Here is a 16,613-nt window from a genome sequence, read left to right on the forward strand (position 1 = left end):
ACGCGGCTCGTAGAGTTTGATAGCAGTGTTTCGCTTGATGTCGCTTGTAAGCATCGGGCGAGGGTGAGATGTCGGCCGTGATGACATAATTCTGTCGACCGGATACTCCATCCACTCATACTCAGCCTCAGTAGCACGGAAAGCAAAATGAACACAGACATCCGGCGTTTCCGGATCAACGTGCTCAGCTATAGGGCTGAATTGCTTGTCATAGCTTGTCGCGGGTCTGTGACGGTGAGAACGAGTGAGACAGCAGCCTTGTGAGACAGACGTCGTTTCCCGCCATAGTCGGCACGATCAGCACAGAGAAATCTGTCGAGACCGGGACAAAGGGCTCGCGGTGCGACGTGCGCTCAAGAATCCTCACCATCTCACACCGCCACATCGGCAATCTACGCTCGTGAAAAACAATTATTGGTTACCGAAGAACCAGATGACTGTCTCGCTACCAAGGGTTGCATCAAGAGGTCCCTATCCCAGGGCTCAACCCGACAGGCTGCTTATACGAAAGAGGACGTATTCTTCTTTGGCTTTGTAGGGACATGCTTATCTCAGCATGTATCAACCAGGTTGTGTACCCACATGTAAGCAGTCCTCCTAGAATCTAATCTCACACACCAGAAGTCAAAGGGAGGACAATATCGAGTGGCCGGCCAGTCAACGATCAGACCTCATACTAATGAGGCGTCCTAGCTCAAGGTGCTTACGCTCATCTCACGCACCTCATCCTTGACTTATGCCGCATCCTGCCTTCGCTTACCCGAAAGTTTGTATCGAATGTGCTGTCGTGGGAAGGACACAGTCCCGACATCACTAGGGAAATATAGCATGATACGCTCTCTCGCGGTCTTCGAGAGATTTCCAGAGCGGCTTTTCGACGGATGTGAGTTCTCCATTACCTCCAGATTAGTTTCACAGGACTTGACCGTACGAACGGCCAAGAATGCCATGCATTTTTGTCCGTAAGCGGTGGTCGAAATCTCCTCAAAAACCAGCATGGATGCCTAGTGGCCGAAATAGCCACTGGTGATTTTACGTTTCGTTCGCGTTCGCCTCCAAACATGAGAAATCGCGTAGCGGCTTGAAGTGATTATTTACCAGTAATTACAGCAACAAATGCTACGCACGTGATGGCATCTTCGACTCAACGTGGAGGCTAACTCGGATATACCAACACATCAGGGATGCAAGCAGACACAATGTTTTTGTTTGCATCTCAGTTTTCGAGGCTGATGGCATTGGTAGGCAAACCTACATGTAGACGTCTTCAGACGCTCGTTGCTTGCAAACGCGGGCGTCATAGATCAATGAACGGGAATTTGGTGCCGTTCATTGCTGAAGCTGGGGCTCCTTTCAGAGCTGTCTCGATGGCAGATGGGCAGATAGAAGTATATCAGCTCGGGCAGATAGGTCGTCATACAAGATCGGTCCCTTGCCGGAGAATATAGACTAGTGCCAGTAAGCGTGGTCGCTAGCAACAACGCATAAAGGCGGTGATACGCCAGCCTCGACGTTATCTTCACAATTCGACGTTTCCGTGAGTGCGTACGGCATCAGACTGTAAATATTATAGAACAAGCTTTTCGTTGTGTCCCTTCTCTGCGCGATCAATCGATTGCCCTCGAGACGTCGATCGCACGAGAAGCCCCCTGAGGCGCGTTTAGCGACTGACGTTGTTCGAGCAACTGCCACGGTGGAGCGCTCGGGAAGCTCCCGGCGCTCTCCAAAGCCCAAGCCAGCCCAAGCAAGAGAGCCGTCCATCATCTGACCTTTGCGCGTGCCCGTTGACTTCGCGCCCTCGCATGCCACCACAGATCGCCAGCAATACCTTAATGCGCAACACATACCACTAGCGAGACACTCGCCCGCCGCAAAACGCCATCCCCCCTCCGCCGGACGACCCTGACCCCCGAGCCCGCCCAGCGCGCGCGCGAGACTGAGGCCGAGAGAGCCCCAACAGGAGCTGCTGGCCCGCTGCGGCGCCTCATGCTCGCAAGGCCACGGCCTGCACGATGAGCGACCTCTGCCGCCGCCTGTTCTACTGCTGCGTGCCCAACCGCATCAAGAACGACTATGAGAACGTTCTTGCCGACTCCGAGCGCGAGGCCGTCGCCGACCTGCTCAACTACCTCGAGAATGTAATGTCCTCCTCCTCCCACCGCCGCAACCGGTTCGCTACCGCGTGCCTGGCGCCTGCGCAGCCGCGACGCTGCTACACCGCTTCTCGCAGACCTGTTTGCTGACCGTGACGATTGTTTGCAGAGAGCCGAGACCGACTTCTTTTCGGGCGAGCCGCTGAATGCGCTCAGCACCCTCGTCTACAGCCAGAACATCGACCTTCAGCGTAGTGCTAGCTTGACGTTTGCTGAGATCACGGAAAGAGGTGCGTTGCGTTGGGTAGGAGAGCATATCTAGGCTGGACACTTGCTTATCATTTTCTCGCAGATGTACGGCCCGTCGATAAAGCTACCCTCGAACCGATCCTCTTCTTGCTCGAAAGCCCAGACATTGAGGTTCAGCGGGCTGCCTCAGCTGCCCTGGGCAATCTTGCTGTAGATGGTAAGATCGTGAACAACACTATGCGATAGAGCGCAGCTGACCCACCGCAGGCCAGAACAAGGTGCTGATCGTCTCCCTGAACGGCCTGGTCCCCCTCATCCGACAGATGAACTCGCCCAATGTCGAGGTGCAATGCAACGCAGTCGGCTGCATCACCAACCTCGCCACACATGAAGAGAACAAAGCGCGGATAGCGAGATCAGGCGCGCTCGCGCCCCTCACGCGGTTGGCGAAGAGCAAGGACATGAGAGTACAGAGGAATGCCACAGGCGCTCTGCTCAACATGACGCACTCGGACGACAACCGCCAGCAGCTCGTATCAGCAGGCGCCATCCCCGTCCTGGTCGGCCTTTTGAGCAGCCAGGACACCGATGTACAATACTACTGCACCACGGCTCTGAGCAACATCGCAGTCGACTCGGCCAACAGGAAGAGGCTGGCGCAGACGGAAACGAAGCTGGTGCAGAGCCTGGTCATACTCATGAAGGGCCAGGCGCCCAAGGTGCAATGCCAGGCCGCGCTCGCGCTGCGCAACCTGGCCAGCGATGAAAAGTACCAATTGGACATCGTCAGGGCCGGGGGCCTGCCGCCTCTGCTGCAGCTGCTGCAGTCTAGTTACCTGCCGTTGATTCTGTCGGCCGTGGCGTGCATAAGAAACATCAGCATACACCCGATGAACGAGTCGCCCATCATCGACGCGGGCTTCCTGCGGCCTCTGGTCGATTTGCTGGGGAGCACGGAGAACGAGGAGATCCAGTGCCATGCGATCTCCACTCTGCGCAACCTTGCGGCGTCTTCGGACAGGAACAAGCAGTTGGTGCTGGATGCGGGCGCTGTGGAGGAGTGCAAGCGTCTGGTGTTGGATGTGCCGCTGAGCGTGCAGAGCGAGATGACGGCTGCTATTGCTGTTCTCGCGCTTTCGGACGAGCTCAAGCCGCATCTTCTGAAGCTGGGCGTGTTCGATGTGCTCATCCCGCTGACGAAGAGCGAGAGCATTGAGGTGCAGGGTAACAGTGCAGCCGCTCTGGGCAACCTCAGCAGCAAAGGTGTGTTTTAATATCTGCCACGACGTCGAAAAGGCTTACTAACATTCACAGTCGGCGACTACACCCTCTTCCTCGAGTCTTGGAACCAACCTTCCGGCGGCATCCACGGCTACCTCTCCCGCTTCCTCGACTCCCACGACGCCACCTTCCAGCACATCGCCATCTGGACGCTCCTCCAGCTCCTCGAGAGCAACGACCAGAAACTCCTCGACTCCATCAACCAAGCCGACGACGTGATGAGAATGGTCCGCGAGATCAGCGAGAAGACCGTCGAGTCCGAGGACGAGGGCGAAGGCAGCGAAGACGGCGGGGAGGGCGAGGTCGTCGCTCTCGCGCGGCGCTGCCTCGAACTCGCGAGCGGAGAAGTCACTCCGAGCGGCAGCGATGCCGGGTCGACGTCTGGCCACAGGACTTAGGGATTTCTGTGAGCGAAGGTCACCGGGAAGGCTAAAAACATCAGCGCACACGCGCAACTGCATCTACGCATCTAACCTACTACAAAACGAGCAAACGAGCGAAGACAGAGGGGTGTCGGGACGGTCGGGTGAATGAGAAACATGTCAGTCAGCCCTACGAGCGGTAAGGCAGGAAGGAGGGAAGGGCCCGCCGAACACCAGGGCGGGCAGCGAGCGTTTTGGGCGTTCTTTCTTCTTATGAATGGGTGAAGGCAAGATACACACGCTTGATCCCTATCATTTATTCGGGGTGGATGGCGGCGGACACCGAACAGTTGTTTCACCCCGGTGTCCGCTCGCCTGTTTTTTGTTCCTTTTGCGTTGCCCTAGAGCTGAGAGCTGTAGGGACTACGGTACCGTTTTCTCTTGTTTCTTTTCTGTTGTAATTCCTGGGTTGGTACGTTCGAGCGATGCATACTGTCTTAGAAATCTTTGGAAAAAAGAATGGGCCTAGAATGTGGTTTCTCACTCCGTCTGGTTTTGTGGTGCTCTCGCGTCTTGTCTTCGCCAATGGCTTCGGGTGGTGGGATTGCTGTGATGTGGGCCGAGGTAGATGCCGGCCATTCACATGTCCTTCATATATGGCCCCCGGTGAATACTGCGCCATCCTCGCACAAGCCCCTGTTACACAGCGCGTGCATTTTGATGACCTAATTCCCACGTGGCGCTGACTCCTCGGTGTGTCATACCGTCGCACCGCGCGAGGTCACGCGAGTTCAATGGCATCAAGCGCGTCGGCCGCCTTTCGCAAAGCTGCTCTCCTCCCACTCCACTGATCCGCCAGAACAATCCGTCACAGCAGCGCACATCAGTGACCATGATCACCAAGTCCGGCCTCAAGCACTGCCGCCTCCACCGCTTCATCATCGTCCCCAATAACAACACCTGAAGTCGGACTCGAAATCGCGGATCCGAACACGACTCGACCCGCCCTAGCCCTACCGACCGCCGACGACCCTCATCTCCACAAACCTTGTTCCCCTCGGGCCGTGCGCGTATCAACTAACGATTACTTGATCGCCCCCGCTCGATAACCGCCCGAACCCGCGATAAGAGGCGTCGCTCCTCCACACTCCACAATCGCTTTGCTGCGGCTTGCTGCGGTATACCGCCGCTCACTGCGCTCTCAGCACCATGGCCGGCGCCAGCGACTTCCACATGTCCAGCGCCGCCTTCGCAACCCCACCAGCGCCCGCCGGCGCCGTGCCCCAGCAGCAGCAGTCGCAGGCCGCCGCCGGCGCCGCAGGCAACTCCAACAACAACCAGCCCGGCCACCAGCGCACATACCAGGCCTGCATCCCGTGCCGCCGCCGCAAGGTGCGCTGCGACCTGGGCTCCGTCGACAACCCACACGACCCGCCGTGTCTGCGCTGCAGGAGGGAGGCCAAGGAGTGCTTCTTCTCCGCGACGCGGCGCAAGAAGAAGACCGACGGCGGCCGCGACGGCGTGTCCGAGGAGCCCGACGCCGACGACGCCTACGAGATCAAGACCGGCCGCAAGCGCCTGCGCGCCTCGACGCTCGACTGCGAGGACGACGATCCGTATGAGGATGCGCCGCGCACGCCCGGCGGCTCCATCGGCCGCACGCAGCCCTTGAGGAGGCCCGAGGGCCCCAAGCCGCTGCAGTATGGCGAGGAGGACTTCAAGGCCAGCGACCAGATGACGGCCATTTTGCAGGCGAGCGAGGTGCACAGCGGACACGACGCGCTGAAGGTGCTGTACGAGGCTGCCGTGCGCGGCAGGACGGGCAGCTCGACGAGCACGCAGCGCCCCAGCCTCAATGGGCCGTCGCCGGTAACGTCCTTCCCGGCTGCCACGAGCCCGGCGGACCGCGTCGCGCAGCAGACGAATGTCACGTCTGGCGGCCGCATGTCTTCGTACTCGAGCGAGCGGAAGTGGAAGGCCAAGGTCGAGTCCGTGGACGGCGAGACGACGATCGCGCCGGACCCCGTGCATGTTGCGTCGGCGCTCAAGGCGTGGTCGCGCTACCGGTTTGTCCGCCAGGGCTGGTTCACGGCGAAGGAGGGCATGGCGTACATCGAGTACTTCTACAAGTACTGCGCGCCGCTCACGCCCGTCGCCTTGCCGGACTTCAGATCGCCCGAGCACCATCCCAAACTCCTCTCGACGGAGCCTATGCTGTCCGTCACTATTTTACTGACCGCTTCGCGCCACATGGAGCTGGAGGGGCCTGGCAATCAGAGTCGACCCTACGTGATCCACAACAAGCTTTGGACTTATTTGCAGGGCATGGTAGACCGCCTGGTCTGGGGCCAGGAGCAGTTCGGCGGAGGCTTCTGCGGTGCTGGCGCGGAGCCTAGTAGCGATGTTAATCCGCTGTCTCGCAAGGGCTTGCGCACGCTCGGCACCGCCGAGTCTCTTATCTTGCTCACCGAGTGGCATCCACGCGCCATGCATTTCCCTCCGGATGAGGATGACGACGACCTCATGACTCCCGAGTGCGCCATTGCCACTCCCGACCCAGAGACCGGCGACGACATACCGAAGGGCATTGGTGGCCAGCGGATGGACTCCTGGCTCGAGCCATGCTGGCGCAGCGATCGTCTGTGCTGGATGCTGCTTGGCATCGCCATGTCGCTGGCTTTCGAGATCGGAGTCTTTGACAAGAGCGACTGGCAGAGACACGCGCGCACCGCGGCCGGCCTACCCCTTTCCGCAGACGAGCTGTACGCCTACGACAAGCGGCGTGCCGGCGTCCGCGACTTACTGCTGGTGAACGTTACTTTGACTAGCGGTCGTCTGGGCCTGACTTCCATGCTCCCGAACAACTACAGCAAGCCCGAGGACAGCGATTTGTGGAAGCGCCAGCTCGGTCAGCACGATAGTATTCAGGACACGGTACTTCACTTTTGGCTGCGCATTGCCGCCACGCTGAGGGAGGGTAATGCGAAGATCTTCGCGAACAAGGCATTCACGAGGGATTTGATCAAAAATGGAGACTACAAGGCTTCGCTTGAGCAGATCCTTGCGCCGTTCTTGGAGTGGCGTAAAGACTTGGAGCAGTGCGTGTCTATCCCGAAGTACATGCGCTACATCCTGGAAATTGAATACGACTATTGCCGGGTGTATCTCAACGCGCTTGCTTTGCAGGCTGTCGCCGAGCGCTGTGCGAACGAGTATCCGGTGCAGATTGTCGGACAGGCGGCCGACCACGTCCGTGCTGTTACGACGAATGGCGTCCGAAGCGATGTGGCAATCACGCCTCAGACTCTGTCGAAATGGCTTGGTGGTGATAGGAAGTATATGATCGAGGTCCGCGATGCCGCGTGCCATCTCTTGTCCGTGGTCGTGGACGGCCTGGTACCCAGCAATTACCTCAAGCACGCTCCAGTCCGCTCGTACTTCCGCATCATCAGCGTTTGCATCATGCTGCTCAAATCATTCTCGCTCGGCGCCAGCGAGGCCGACATCGCCGACGCCCTCAAGCTCATGGACAAGACGGTCGAAGCTCTGCGCACCTGCATCGTCGACGACGTGCACGTCGCCAGCCGCTTCGCCGACCTCCTCGACACCCTCACGCAGAACCTCAAGCCCCGCCTCGTCCGCTTCACCGCCGACGGCCGCACCGTCCTCGCCCGCAGCCAGCGCGAAAGCCAGCTAGGCACCCCTCTCTTCCCCTACAACCAAAACGGCCAGGACGGCCAATCCTACTCCGCCCAGCAGCAACACCCCGGCACCGACACCGGCGCCGGCGCCCTCCAGCACACCTGGTCCTCTTACAACTCCGACGGCCAGCCCCACCCGCACCAAAACTCCACCTCCAACAACAACAGCAACAACACCTTCAGCCTCAGCGCCGACAACTACGACACCCTTCTCAGCCCCGGCGACAACTCCGCCGCCTTCTCCGCCATGCCTCCGCCCTCCTTCGGCCTGCACTCCCCCGCCGCCGGCACGCACCCCAACGCCTCCGACGCCCACAACCTGCCCGCCACCAACAACAACGGCGCCGGGCCCGGCAGCATCTCCTCCGACTACAATGGCGCCGGCGGCCAGTTCGCGACGCCTTTCGGCGACGACCTCCAGGACTGGCTGGCGCTGCCGCTCGATCCGCTGCTGAATATCTCGGGCGCGGACGTCAACCAGACCATGTATGGGCCGGAGCTGGGCGGGCAGGATATGCTGGAGTTGTTGCTGGCTGGCAGCAGTGGGGGTGGGGGGCAGGGGGGTGGGGAGGAGGTTAGGAGGGCTTGGCATGGGTGAGTGATGTGGAGGGTGATATTGATGAATTGAATTGGGGGACACAATGCGGTCGATGCTTCTGGACCTTACAATGGGTTTGGCTGTCTGCTTTATTTTTCTCAAGACTTGTCTGCGGGTTGGATGGATCCTCCCGATGCTGTTATTTTTTCCTTTTTTCTTTTTATGATCACGACCAAAAACAAGTCGACAGACCCCACAGGAAGGGCTGCGAGCGAGAGAAGGGCTGTAAGGACCTGAAAGGAGAGACGAACGGAGAGGCCTGCTGCTTTTGTTTCTTTTCTTGCTCTGCTTCTCGCAAACCCGCGGCTGCTGCGATGGGCTGTATATCCGCGCTGCCACGCCTGATTTGGCTGGCGCGTTTTGAGGGCCAGGCTGTCAGCTTTTATCACACTATTGCGCCAGACTCAGCAAACAATGGGCTGAGCCGAAGGTCACTCGCCTTAGCTAGCGCCTTGAATAGGCTATTGCAGCTTTTCAATGAGGACTCTAGTTCCTCCAAAAGAAATCAAACTTCGATTCCATCACATCAAGCTCCGCGCGCCCACCCTGCTTGCTTGCTTGCTCTCCCCCTGCCCACTCACTTCCCAACCGAATACGTCGCCCCCAGCCTCTCCATCAAATGCTCCCGCGCCGTCATCCCCGCCCTCCCCCCTCCCCCTCCCAAACCTCGCTCCCGCGCATGCGCCCGCACATCCTCGCTCGGCACCGCTTCCAGCGCCGCCTCGTCCAGCGGGTGGCAGAAGTACGCCAGCGAGTACCGGTCCGCCGGCGCGGAGCCCCGCGGGAACACGACGCGGTGGACGGTCGATTTCAGCAGGCCGCAGGTCCACTGTCGTTCGTCAGCACAGTCAGAGGCGATGGAAGGGTGGATGAGTACGCACGTCTTCGAGCAAGTCCCCGATATTGACTAGAATCGGCAGCAGCCCTCCCTCCTCCCCAGCAGAGTCCCCGAACCCGACCCCCTCCCACTTCCCCTCCGCGGTCCGGATTTCCAAGCCGGGCTGGCCCGGGAGCCGGAACAGCAGCGTCAGGCTGCCGAAGTCGCTGTGCGCGCCTGCGCGGAGGTCGAGCTCCTCGCCCTCGTTTTCCGCTTTCTGCGTTTCCTCGGGAGACAGGGCGGGGTAGTACAGCATGCGGAAGATGCTGCCTGTCGGGCCGAGAGAGGCGTCGTGCCGGGACGTGAACCAGTCTGGTGGGGTTGCGAGGGCGGCGGAGAGGTGGGAGAGGAGGGTTTGGCAGAGGGTTTGGCAGGAGGTTTGGAAGGTTGTTAGGAGGGGGGCGTGCGGGGCGAGGGGCGAGGGGAGGGGTTGGGTTGGGGCGTTGGTGGGGGAGGAGGGTGGGGCGAGGTTGAAGGCTCTGGTGAAGGGGAGATATGTTAGGATCGATCGTTTGGACTGCTGGTATGGTTATTAGGGTAAGGTAGAGTGGGTGAGCAATTACTCTTTGACATCGGCCCTCTTCTGCGTCCCCGGGTCCAGCTTCTCGACGCCTCTGCTCAGCCACCCGAGGTTCTTGCCCGCTTCGTTGGAGGCTATGGCGGCGGTTTGCTTGACTTCTACGGGTGCGGCGAAGAACTCTTTCGAGATCTCGAACATTTTTGCGATGTCTTGCGGCGGGATGCCGGTTGCTGCGTTGTTCTCGACGAACACGAAGCCGTATTTGGAGGCTGCTGATAAGAGCTGTTGGGGCGCGTCGGGGTTGGAGGGCGAGATGTCGATTATTGGGATGGAAGCGTTTGAGGACGCCATTTTGGATGGGTTGCCCAACTGGACACTGTGTGGTAGTGGAGTGCTTTTCTAAGAGTGAAGATTGATTGTCGCTTTGATCAGATGGATAAAGCTATGAAGTGAGGGTGTGTAGTCAACTCTCGGCCGAGATACCGCCGACGTGCATATGATCGAGATGCTTGGTAGGTAGTACATGTCTCTGCGATTGCATTCTTCTCTTCACGAGAGAAGCGCACGGTGAGGTGCCGACCATAAAAGCTTGGATGTACTTCTGATCCGATCCCTTGAAATGGCAACAAAGAGGACATCGGTAGTGAGAATCGTCTGATCGCAGACTACATGAGGCAATGAGCATCGCTTAGATTCCGATATTACAAACACCATCTTTCCTTCTACCCTTCCATTCTCCCCAACCCTTTCACCATCTATTTCTTCTTCTTCGCAATCCTCTTCAGCGCCCTCGTCTCCTTCTTCATCCTCGAATCCACCATCTTATACTTACCCTTAACACCCCTCGGCCTGCCCTTACCCTTATTGAACCCACCAGCAACGACCAGCTTCGGCTGCGGCTTCTTGTTCGTACCCTTCTTCGCCTTCGCCATGAGCTTCGCAATGTTGCTCGCCTTATCCTTCTCACTCAGATCATCGCCCTCCGCAAGACCCTCGCTCTTCTTCTTGAGCTTCTCGACGCGGCGCGCAGCGCGCATCGTCTTGCGCGCCTTGGCCTCGCGCACCTTCTTGATCGGGCGCGCGTTGAGCGCCTTCTGCTTCTCCTTGATGGCCGCCGCGGCCTCCTTGCTGATGGGCCGCTGGCTGCGCGAGTGCTGGTTCTCGTCGTCAAGGAACCACTCCGGCAGACCGTCGACATCGCGCAGCGCGTACTTGTTGAAGTTGTCGTCGAGCAGCTGCTGCTTGGTCACCTTGCCCGTCGCCAGCTGGTGCGCGAGCGTCATGGCCTCCGCGGTGATGATGTCGATGTTGGGCCGGCCGCGGTTGGCCTCGGCGTCTTCTTCGTCTTCCCACTCGAGGTTTTCTTCGGGCGCGGTGTTGACTTCTTCGATTTCGGAGTCGGAGGCGTCGTCGTCGTCTTTCTCGAAGGCGGCGTGTTTGCTGGCTTTGGTGGGCTTGGCTTTGGGTTCGGGTGAGGCGGAGTTCACGTCGACGCCGCTGTCTGATTCGACGGGTTCGTCCTCGTCTGCGGGCTCGTCGATGCCTCCGATGTCCTTGAAGATGTCTTGGTCGAAGAAAGACGCGGCACGGTTTGTGAGGCCGTCTTTGCGGGCTGCAGGCTTGCCTTGAAGGTCCGTCATGAGTCTGTCGCCGTCCTCGTCATCCTCTTCGTCTGATGATTCGTCGTCGTCCTCTTCCTGCCTGAGTCCGGAGTCGCTGTCCGATTCCTCGCCCTTGTCAGAACCGAAACCCTCAAACTCCTCCTCGTCTTCGCCTCTAGACTTCATGCGTGCACGCTTAGCCTTGACCTTTGCACTCCTATCCTCCCTCTTCTCTGTGTATTGCTGGTACATGTCGTCCAGCTGTGCTTCAAGGCGATCGCCATCCTCATCCTCATCTTCCTCCTCGTCGAACGCACTCTCCTGCTGCTTCTCAGGCTCCTCCGCAGTATGCATCTTCGCGCGGCTGAGCTGCCTGGCGATTCCTGACTTGTCCACGTCCCTCAGTTTGAAGGTATTCTCGCCGTTCTCCGCAGCTTCAATACCAATGTCGGTTGGTGTGATCATGTGCATCTGCAAGCGTGTGATCTCCTTCTGCTTCCGCTCGTTCTCCTTCCTTCGCTCCTTTCGCTTCGTCTTGTCGGCCATCTCCTTCATGCGCTGGATCTCCTGCTGCAGCTTCAGCTCCTCGTCCATCGATTCGACGGTGACGCCCTCTCCTGCGCCCTCAGCAGCAACATCGTCCGCGGTGCCGGTGACAGTAGTACCTGTCGAAGTAGGACCGCTAGGTTCTTGCTTCTTCTGCCTAAGACCAAGCATACCACGCAGCTTCAGACGCCACCTCAGAAGCGTCTTGAACTCCTTCCTACCAAGCACCTTGAGGTCGTCGCAGCACAGCCTGATTTCCTCCGTTGTCTCAGGAATGCCCTGCACGATCTTCAAAATCTTGTCATCGTTACCCTCCTCCCGAAAATGCAGCCGGTTCATGCCACCGAGCATCTGAATCGGATCCTCGTCCTGGATGAAATCGCTGACCGAGGCCTCGTGGAACTGTGTCCAGTCGCCCTCCTCGTAACCCTCACGCTTCCTCTTCTTCTTCTCCGGGTTGAACACCTTCGCCTCCATGTTCGGGGCCTTCTCTTTCACTTCGGCGAACGCATAGTTGGCGTCCAGGAATCGCGGGTCCAGGTTCTTCGGCGCCTTGTAGCCGCGGCAGACGTAGAACGTCTCGGCGGAGACGTTACGCGACGAGGGCGGCTTGGTCTGCTCGACCTTCTCGAACAGTTGCTTGAACACCCACTCCAGCTTCTGACTGTCCTTGGAGCGGAAGACCTTGGTGACGAAGTTGCCGTTGGGCGCGAGGAACTCGGTCGCGAGCTTGAGCGAGGCGAGCACGAGCTCGTTCTGCGAGAAGGCGTCCTGGACCCAGGCGGTACCGACGTTGGGCGCGCCGTCGTGGATGACGGTGTCGGCTTTCCAGGTCTTGAGGTGGCCGCGGATGGTCGCGCGGCACTTGTCCGTCGTGATGTCGCCCTGGAAGGAAATCGTCTTGGGGATGGGCTTGATGGGCGAGAGATCGACGCCGATGATTAGGGATTTGACCGGCATCGTCTCGGCGGCGACCTGCATCCAGGAACCGGGAGCGGCGCACAGATCGATGAGACATCTCGACTGCTGCAGGAAGCCATATTTCTTGTTGAGCTGGACGAGCTTGAAGGCGGCACGGGCGCGGTAGCCCTTCTCTTTGGCGAGATGGTAGTACTTGTCCAAACGCGCCTTCGCGTTCTGTGAGGGTGGTGAGTTAGTATTTGTCGTAGTCGGAACAATACTCAGCGTATCTCACCTTCTTGTCGATCGCCATGCTTGCCCAGCGTAGACCGTCGGTGCGGTTTGCAGACGAGCAGAGAAAGAGGGCGCTGGCTAAGGAAATTCCAGACCGAGGGCTCGCTCGCGCCAGGAAGGGAAGGTCGGCCAGAAAACTTCACTCTCCTCTAGCGCCGAGGGGCGATCGCCCGCCCCGCTGCCGCGCGGGCCGACTCCATGGTGGGCCTGCCACGCTTCGACGACGTGCAAAAGTATCGAGACACGATGGTCACGGGAGAGCAAGGTAAGATGATCAGGAAACCAGTTTTGATCCTTTTACACGGTGTTCTTGTCGGACTATAAAGAATACCCTCACCTCAACATACACCGTCGCAAGCAAATCCGAGACCTGCTACCCAGCAAATTGATGCTGAGATTGAAGTCCAGTTATTGCCTATTCTGATAGACTCGCGCTCGGTGACATCACAACGACGCGCGCGAACAGCAAGCTTCGCGACTTGATGGGAAAGGTACTTTATCCCTCATGGCTGGCCTGCACAGCAAAACCTACATCGCTGCCGACCCTCTACTGACTGTTTGCAGCGCAAGCGTGAGGCTCTGCGCGACGTGCTTGCGCTCATGGCTCCAAGGCGCAAGAAGTCGCGCCAGAATGCTGAGGCGCCAATCGAACAGTCAGCTGACACCAGCCAATCATCACCGGACACGCAGATGCGAGACGCGCAAGGCGGAGCGAAGCAATCGAACGAACTCGCCAATACGACCCCTTCCGATGCACCTAGCACGATTCAGTCAAGCGACTCCAATCCCAAGCCTTCCAGGGGCAGCTGGTATGGAGGTTCGTGGCGACTAAAGGCCTCGCCGCTCACCGAAACCGCCCGCGAGTCGATCTCTGTCGCACAAGGCGTGACGTCGGAAGCGCTTGCGGAAGGTGGACGGCAGATCGCGGAGGCTTCCAAGAGACCTGGGCATTATGTTGCGAGAGGCATGCGAGGCAGTCGGAAGAGCATACCTTTGGTCGCCGAGACCACAAAGACTCACGCGACTACTGACGCCGGCGATAAGAGTCGGCCCAGGTTGGGATCTCAAGAGAAGTTGAAGGGGTTTGACGGAGTTGAGGAGAGCAAGGGTGGGGTGGCCACTGCTATAGAGCGCAAGCTGTCGATCGAGGAGGCACCTCTTCCACCCGAGCCTTTGCCTACACCGGACACCACAGGAGCGGAAGACACCAAGAGCACAGCGAGTAGTCAGCGGCCACAGTCTGGGGCTTGGTTCGGGTGGTGGTCACGCCCGGATGGGTTTGACAGCGATCGGCCCAAGATGGACGAGGACAACAAGCGGCTCGATGAAGCTACAAGTACGCCCCTTCCTGGGACTCCGAACAACGAGGTGGAGGCTACGAACCCTCCACAGGGAAATGAAACCAATGGTCAAGCCACTGAGCCCAATCAAGGTTTGCAGCCTGATATGACCAAGGTCACGGGCTCGACGAGATCTTGGTTTGGCTTGTGGAGCAGTGCACAGAACGAACAGGCCGCCGTTGATGAGCAAGCGACTAAAGATCCAAACGATAGACAGCCGCCAGAGATCACCATATCTGCTGACGGCACACCAGAGTCAGTCCAGGACGCCAAACAAGATGACAAGCCTGATCTCGGTGATCGACCAACACCTGCCGGTTGGGCTTTCTGGTCAACAGATAAGTCGAAGACACCAGCGGCAACCCCGGGTGGTACACGCAAACAAATTGGCGAACTCGCCGTTGCCGATACTCCTAGCCAAAGCCACCCCGAAGCTGCACAATTCAACGAGCAGCGCGAAGCGCCAAAGACAAAGCCCAAGCGAGCCGGTTCACTCCTGGGTCGTAAGAGAACCGCCGACAGAGTAGAGCAATCTGGGGAGTCTTCATCATCAACGCCTGCCGTGACTCCACGTTCGAGTACTCCCGTCGGTGGTCAGCCGGCGAAGGAAGAGACAGGTCTCAAGGCAGCACAGCGCGCGAAGACTGTACCTCAAACCCGGCCTAATCTGATCCTGCCTTCATTCTCAACCACATATCCGACCCTTCCTAACCCATCTTATCTGCAGCGGGTCTCACAATATGTCGCTGAGACTTTGAGGATTACCGATCCCCTATCTCACCCACCACATGTCTTCAAGACTCCGGTGAAACCCAAGGTCAAGAAGGCCATCTCGTTAGGCGTGCATGGCTTCTTCCCTGCGCCACTCATACAGAAAGTCCTCGGTCAACCAACGGGAACATCGATACGCTTTGCCAATTACGGTGCTTCCGCCATCCAGTCTTGGTGTGAAGCTAATCAGCCCGAGATCAAGGATGTAGAAATCGAGAAAGTAGCATTGGAAGGCGAAGGCCTCGTCTCAGATCGAGTCAGCACCCTCTGGAAGCTAATGCTCAACTGGCTTAGCCATCTCCGACAAGCAGACTTCATCTTGGTAGCCTGCCACAGTCAAGGTGTCCCTGTCGCCATAACACTCATCGCAAAACTCATTCAGCTCGGCTGTCTCAGCCCAAACGCCCGCATCGGCATCTGCGCAATGGCCGGCATAAACCTCGGCCCCTTCCTAGAATACCGCTCCCGCCTCTTCGGCGGCAGCGCCCTCGAACTCTTCGACTTCTGCGACAACAACAGCAAAGTCTCGCGCGCCTACGCCGAATCCCTCGACATCTGCCTGCGCCACGGCGTGCGCGTCACCTACGTCGGCAGCCTCGACGACCAACTCGTCAGCCTCGAAAGCAGCCTGCACGCGCCCCTGTCCCACCCCTACGTCAACCGCGGCCTCTTCGTCGACGGCCGCCTGCACGCCCCCAACTTCCTCACCCACCTCCTCGTCTTCGCCCTCAAGCTCCGCAACCGCGGCGTCCCAGACCACGGCCTCATCCGCGAGCTCTCGGCCCCGCTCGCCGGCAGCCTCGTCGGCGGCGAGGGCCACTCCCGCGTCTACGACGACCCCGCCGTCTACCGCCTCGCCATCGACTTCGCCCTCGAGAGCTCGAACGCCTCCCCTCCCCCGCAAGAGACGCCGGGCAAAGACGCCGCCGCTTTCGACCGCCGCTCCAGCGCCGCGGGCTACCCCTCGTCGACCGCGGCCGCGAACAGCATGCGCCGCGGCACCATGAGCGAGGCCCACACGCTGCCGGGCATCGGGGCCGTCATCGCGCCGTACGAGCCGCCGCCGACGGCGGGGAACGCGAATCCGTTCTACTTGCCATGGGCGGTCCGCGGGTTGTTGGAGGAGGAGTTGGTGAAGAGGGAGATGATGGAGGAGGTTAGGGAGTTGGTCGCGGAGTTTGAGGAGTGGAAGCCGACGAGTAAGGTGTTGAGGGATGTCAGGTGGAGGTTGGAAGCTGTTAAGGGGATGGTTGCGTGAGAGGGGAATGTTTGACGATGGCGTTTTTGGGTCCAGGAGTTTTGGACGGCGTTTGAGAAGCGTGAGCGTTTCTCTTGAGCGTTCGGCTTGGGTTTGGAAGAAGGACAGTGGCAAAGCAGCCCGCATACATTCGACACATGATATACTAGTATTGCTTCGAGCGGTTCGGTTTGGTGACACTACTGTGTTGACATTGGAAGATGGTTGCTCTAATGACAAACA

The 16,613-nt window shown here is 58.9% G+C and overlaps 5 protein-coding genes across 5 annotated transcripts; 3 read left to right on the forward strand and 2 right to left on the reverse strand.

Moving 5' to 3' along the window:
• Positions 1 to 1,922: 1,922 nt before the first annotated feature.
• Positions 1,923 to 4,533, forward strand: vac8 (Vacuolar protein 8). Its single transcript, XM_069369929.1, has 5 exons — positions 1,923 to 2,138; positions 2,263 to 2,383; positions 2,446 to 2,559; positions 2,610 to 3,605; positions 3,657 to 4,533. The coding sequence occupies exons 1-5, from the start codon at positions 2,013 to 2,015 to the stop codon at positions 4,019 to 4,021; spliced, it is 1,722 nt and encodes a 573-aa protein (XP_069233285.1). The 5' UTR covers positions 1,923 to 2,012; the 3' UTR covers positions 4,022 to 4,533.
• A 661-nt stretch (positions 4,534 to 5,194) lies between these two features.
• WHR41_01324 (uncharacterized protein) lies at positions 5,195 to 8,284 on the forward strand (the record flags this gene model as incomplete). The annotated part of the gene is made up of 1 exon (XM_069369930.1): positions 5,195 to 8,284. One exon carries the CDS (start codon positions 5,195 to 5,197, stop codon positions 8,282 to 8,284), a length of 3,090 nt encoding a protein of 1,029 aa, XP_069233286.1.
• A 577-nt stretch (positions 8,285 to 8,861) lies between these two features.
• WHR41_01325 (uncharacterized protein) lies at positions 8,862 to 10,032 on the reverse strand (the record flags this gene model as incomplete). The annotated part of the gene is made up of 3 exons (XM_069369931.1): positions 8,862 to 9,113; positions 9,166 to 9,640; positions 9,725 to 10,032. 3 exons carry the CDS (start codon positions 10,030 to 10,032, stop codon positions 8,862 to 8,864), a joined length of 1,035 nt encoding a protein of 344 aa, XP_069233287.1.
• Positions 10,033 to 10,318: 286 nt separating this feature from the next.
• On the reverse strand, positions 10,319 to 13,117 carry spb1 (AdoMet-dependent rRNA methyltransferase SPB1). The gene is made up of 2 exons (XM_069369932.1): positions 13,024 to 13,117; positions 10,319 to 12,965 (listed from the first exon to the last, which is right to left on the reverse strand). Exons 1-2 carry the CDS (start codon positions 13,039 to 13,041, stop codon positions 10,437 to 10,439), a joined length of 2,547 nt encoding a protein of 848 aa, XP_069233288.1. The 5' UTR covers positions 13,042 to 13,117; the 3' UTR covers positions 10,319 to 10,436.
• Positions 13,118 to 13,622: 505 nt separating this feature from the next.
• WHR41_01327 (uncharacterized protein) lies at positions 13,623 to 16,391 on the forward strand (the record flags this gene model as incomplete). Its single annotated transcript, XM_069369933.1, has 1 exon — positions 13,623 to 16,391. The coding sequence occupies one exon, from the start codon at positions 13,623 to 13,625 to the stop codon at positions 16,389 to 16,391; it is 2,769 nt and encodes a 922-aa protein (XP_069233289.1).
• Between the last annotated feature and the right edge of the window lie 222 nt (positions 16,392 to 16,613).

Source organism: Cladosporium halotolerans (genome assembly GCF_011745625.1).
Source record: "Cladosporium halotolerans strain TM138-S3 chromosome Unknown Sca3, whole genome shotgun sequence".
In the NCBI taxonomy this organism is placed as follows: domain Eukaryota; kingdom Fungi; phylum Ascomycota; class Dothideomycetes; order Cladosporiales; family Cladosporiaceae; genus Cladosporium; species Cladosporium halotolerans.